The following is a 4,595-nucleotide window of genomic DNA, read 5'->3' as shown; positions in this document are numbered from 1 at the left end:
TCCCAATTTGATTAATCTATCTCTAATTTAATATGTATCTTAATTTTGCTATCAAAGTATCCATTATGTAAACAAACTTTTGAAATAATTTTTGGACATTATATATGTACAATTACTATGAACAGTTTTTCTACTAATAAGCTTGTGGAAATATAGGTGTATCAAAATAAAAATTAGAAAGATTTACTTATTTTGAAAGTATCATAAAAAATTTTTTCTAATGGCAGGGATTCAAATGAAATATCTTTGCATCATATTTGCAATAGTCTACCAAGATGTATTAGGTAATAAACACTCTTTTTTAAGCATAAGTGTCTGAATGGATATAGATCATCTCCTTGGTTTAAGCCTACTTGAGAGAGGACAAGTTTCCCTATCTTCACACACTCATAAACCTATAGGGTTTTGGTTTTCTATTACAGTTAGTACTGGGTTCTATTTATAGAACTACCTGCTATGCAATTCAGAAAAAAATGTCTTAACCTTTATCTTTTGTTGTATTCCATAAATGGCTTTGGAAGTCTTTGGAGATTCTCATTTCTATCTGTGAAGCCTATCTCAGTAAGAAATTCCAAATATTACACTCAAGTGGATTTTAGTCAAATAACTTAATTGTTGCTATGATACTTTACTGGAGAGAAAAGACCGAGTTAGATTTACAAGTTCACTTTTCCTTTGGAAACAGTTTTCTGTGAGTGGTCGATTGCATTGAAAGATACTAAATTTTTAATTACATAGTGATTAACAATACAGAATCCATAACTATAGCTAAAATTGAGGTAGATTTTACTTTCGAGTGTGTATTAATGTCTTCATTTTATATTCCTTTGATCTCTGTATTCCATTCCTTTGTATTCCATCATCTCTGGTTTTGCCTGTTTGGGTCAGAAATTCACTAGGATGTTTGTTTTAAATCTAGACTTCACATGGCATAAATAGATTATAAACTTAGAATAACTTTTCCATGAAGATTAACATTAATTTCTCCCCCCTAGATTTTTAATGTATAGCTTTTTCACTTTAGTCAGTACAATAAAAATATTCTAGTGAAGAGAGAAACTGTAATCTTCCTCTTCCCCTACCTTATTAAATATATTTTATGGGAAAATGGTGTTAAAACTTTGGCACCAATATTGCATACACATGCATCGTATCGTGCTAAACTATAAAATTTCTTCATTTGAGCAAGCTATTGCAAATAACAATGCACTGTAGGTTCTGATTGCTTGAACTCAACTCCTTCACTCACGGGAGAGACTTTACATCAATGAATGGCAGGAGTGGAAAAGTGAAAAATAAAAAGACTCTCTAATCTCCTTCAATTCCGATGATTATTAAAATAACATTAAATTTATTAAAAATTTAACGTTATTACAGTTATCAAGGGTTATTGAATACCATTACATTTATTTAACTTTTAATATCATCGAATTGAACAAACCAAGCCAAATAGAACTATTCTGGAAAATACCCGGGGAAATCAAGTCCATTTTCCCCATTGTAGTCTTGCACACATTTAATCTAAAAATAAAATAAATAAAAGAAGTATCCCTACCAAATGCTTGACTATCTAGTATCTTTCAAGGCAGCAATATAGAACCAAATGACCCCCCCCATCTGATCGAATGTATACACCCAACTGAAGAATCATCTGTCAAGCTCACAAATCTACAAGGCTGTGGGGTTGTAGGGATTTTATTCCTCTTTAACCAACTGAAGAAGACAGGGGACCCCTGTCCCCCAGCTCCCCCCTGAGGATCTTCAGGAGAGGATACAGTCTTCCCCCCTTTAACTGATGGATTTGTACTTGATCCACTGGTTGGCCCCCCGGACGTCGAAGGGCGGGTTGCTGTGGTAGAGGTGATGGCCCAGCTCGTCCAGGCTGGGCTCGGGGTCGGTGGTGGCGAACTGGGCGGCCTCCTCGATCTCCTTCCTCACCTCCACGTCGATCTCCTTGAGCTCTTCCACGCTGCTGAGCTTGTGGCTGATCATCTTCTCCTGGAGCAGCATGATGGGGTCGCTCTTGCTCCTCATGGTCTGGATCTCCTCGCGCGTGCGGTAGCTCACGCCCGGGTCGCTCATGCTGTGCCCGTGGTACCGGTAGGTCTGCAGCTCCATCACGATGGGGCCCTTCCCGGCCCGGCAGTGATCCGCCGCGAACCTGGTGGCCTCGCGCACGCACAGCACATCCATGCCGTTCACCTTGAGGCCCGGGATGAAGTTGCCCCGCTTGTAGTAATCGGTGCTGGCCGCCGCCCTCTCCACCGCCGTGCCCATGGCGTAGCGGTTGTTCTCGCAGATGAACACGCACGGCAGCTTCCACAGCGCTGCCATGTTGTAGGCCTCGGCGATCTGGCCCTGGTTGGCAGCTCCGTCGCCGTACATGGCCAGGCAGATGTCCCGTTTCCCCAGGTACTTGCAGGCCAGGGCGATCCCCGCGCCCAGGGGCACCTGCGCGCCCACGATGCCGTTGCCCCCGAAGAAGTGCTTGGCGTACATGTGCATGGAGCCGCCCTTGCCTTTGGCGCATCCTCCCCTGCGCCCCGTCAGCTCCGCCAGGATCGACTTGACCGAGAGTCCGCGCGTGTAGCAGATGCCGTGCGCCCGGTAGGAGGTGATCACGTTATCCGTGGGCTTGATGGCCGCCTCGATCCCCACGCAGCAAGCTTCCTGGCCGTCGCACAGGTGGCAGAAGCCACGGATAAATTTCTGTTTGTAGAGCTGGTCCGCCTTCAGTTCCATCCGGCGAACGATCTGCATGGCCCGGTAGTACTTGAGCCCGTCGTCCCGGGTGAGCAAGGTGGAGGACGCGGGGCCCCCGTCCAGCCGGTAAAGATCGCAGCTCTTAATTTCAATGGTAGCATCCTTGGAATAGTTGCAGGAGGTCAGCAGTACTCTGAGAGGGGGCTTCTGGGTGGCCCCCAACACGCGGGAGACCACAGAAGCCAGCATCTTTTTCATGGAGTAAACGCCAATGGCGACCTGGGTGTCTCCCAACGACCACCCAGGCGGGCGGGTCAGCAGGAGATGACCCGTGTCTCCAGGCAACCCACGTGCAACGCCACAATCACCGCGTGCCCAGGAACGCGCAGCCAGGACAGAGAGGCACCTGCGGGTCCTCAACCCGCCGGGCTCTGGGGAAGGAGGAATGGGGGGGGGAGGTGCACCCAGCCTGGGGCTGATTCCATGTCCACTCCCTTCTAGGGCCATGTGACATCCCATGGTGGCTGGGTCTGTGGGGAGATTTGATCAAAGAGTGTATGTCCACCCTTGCTCAGCCCCAATCACCATTCAACTGTCTTAACCTGGCTCCTCACAAGTCCAGTCCCTAAATCCAGATCTCTCAATCTTGGGATCTCTAGAACAATGTGTGCATGGCTTTTGACTTCTGTATTCTGTACTCAACGCTAGTGCTCTATCACTTGAGGTCCACTTGTGGCTTTGGGGTAGTTAATTGGAAGTAAGAGTCTCACAGACTTTCCTGCCTGGGGTTTGCTTTGAACCACAATCCTTATATCTCAGCTTTCTGAGTAGTTAAGATGACAGGTATGAGCCACTAGGGCCAGGCCATGTCATGTCTGCTTTTGGTTTGCTGCTTTGTTTTTGATGGGGCTTGAACTCAGAGCCTGGGCAGAGCTGTCCCTGAGCTTTTCTGCTCAAGGGGAGTCCTATCACTGTGAGCCACAGCTCTACTCCCTGATTTCTGGTGGTTAATTGGAGTTAGCAGTCTCAAGGGCTTCCCTGCCCAAGTAGCTTCAAACTGCCATCCTCATACCTCAGCCTCATGAGTAGCTGGGATTACAGGCGTGATCCACCAGTGTTCAGTTTATTGTTTGTTTTTGTTGAGAGAGAGAAAAAAAGAGAGACAGAGACCGAGAGAGACAGAGAGACACAGAGAGATTGTCTGCTCCCACTAAAAAACATGCCACATCTGTCCTCTGACTGGAAACCTTGTGTTACCTGAGAAGAGGAGGGATGGAAAGACAAAAAATTCAGCCTGAGGTAACATTCTAATCCCAATAATAAACTTCTATTGGCCTGGGATAATTAGAGATTGAGATGTATAATCTAAGTTAAAAGGTGTGAGGCCACACCTTTTCTTACTCTTTTAAATAACTCTGGATTCTTCCAATTTCATACCTATTTTCTGATTCCCTTGCCATTTTTATGAGGGGTATTCAAAAGGCCTTTAGTTAGGTATTTAAATCAATCCAAATTAGACAAATCTCCATGTAAGAAATCAAGAGGCGTGTTCTCTTTCTATACTTCCTTTCTATACAACCATTAGAAAGCATGACTTCTTACAAAGTCATACTGTGAAGCCATTTACAGTTTGAACTGTGAGAGAATTAGTATGTGCTTAAGTCCCTGATGTTCAGGCATAATAAGCCCAGGGAAGTTTTAGTGGTAGGTCACAAGATCAGATAGTTTTTTTTTTTCTTTTTATCATATTTTGTGCTTTTACTAGGAGATTGATTTCCTGTACCAATAAGCCAGTCTTAATCCAGGAACTTGTTCTGTGTAGACTGCTCAGTGACTCATTCTGTTTTATAGATGCTGTTGATTTAGAAATGGTAAATTCTTATCCTTTCCTC

General features: G+C 44.9%; 1 protein-coding gene across 1 annotated transcript; it reads right to left on the bottom strand.

Moving 5' to 3' along the window:
• Positions 1 to 1,707: 1,707 nt before the first annotated feature.
• Pdha2 (pyruvate dehydrogenase E1 subunit alpha 2) lies at positions 1,708 to 3,033 on the bottom strand. The gene has a single exon (XM_070022027.1). The coding sequence runs from the start codon at positions 2,959 to 2,961 to the stop codon at positions 1,789 to 1,791; it is 1,173 nt and encodes a 390-aa protein (XP_069878128.1). The 5' UTR covers positions 2,962 to 3,033; the 3' UTR covers positions 1,708 to 1,788.
• Between the last annotated feature and the right edge of the window lie 1,562 nt (positions 3,034 to 4,595).

The sequence above is a fragment of the Dipodomys merriami genome, unplaced genomic scaffold (genome assembly GCF_024711535.1).
Source record: "Dipodomys merriami isolate MVZ:Mamm:240054 unplaced genomic scaffold, mDipMer1.0.p SCAF_15, whole genome shotgun sequence".
Classification (NCBI taxonomy): Eukaryota; Metazoa; Chordata; class Mammalia; order Rodentia; family Heteromyidae; genus Dipodomys; species Dipodomys merriami.
The sequence above is the reverse complement of the archived record's forward strand: the minus strand, read 5'-3'. Positions and strand labels throughout refer to the sequence as shown.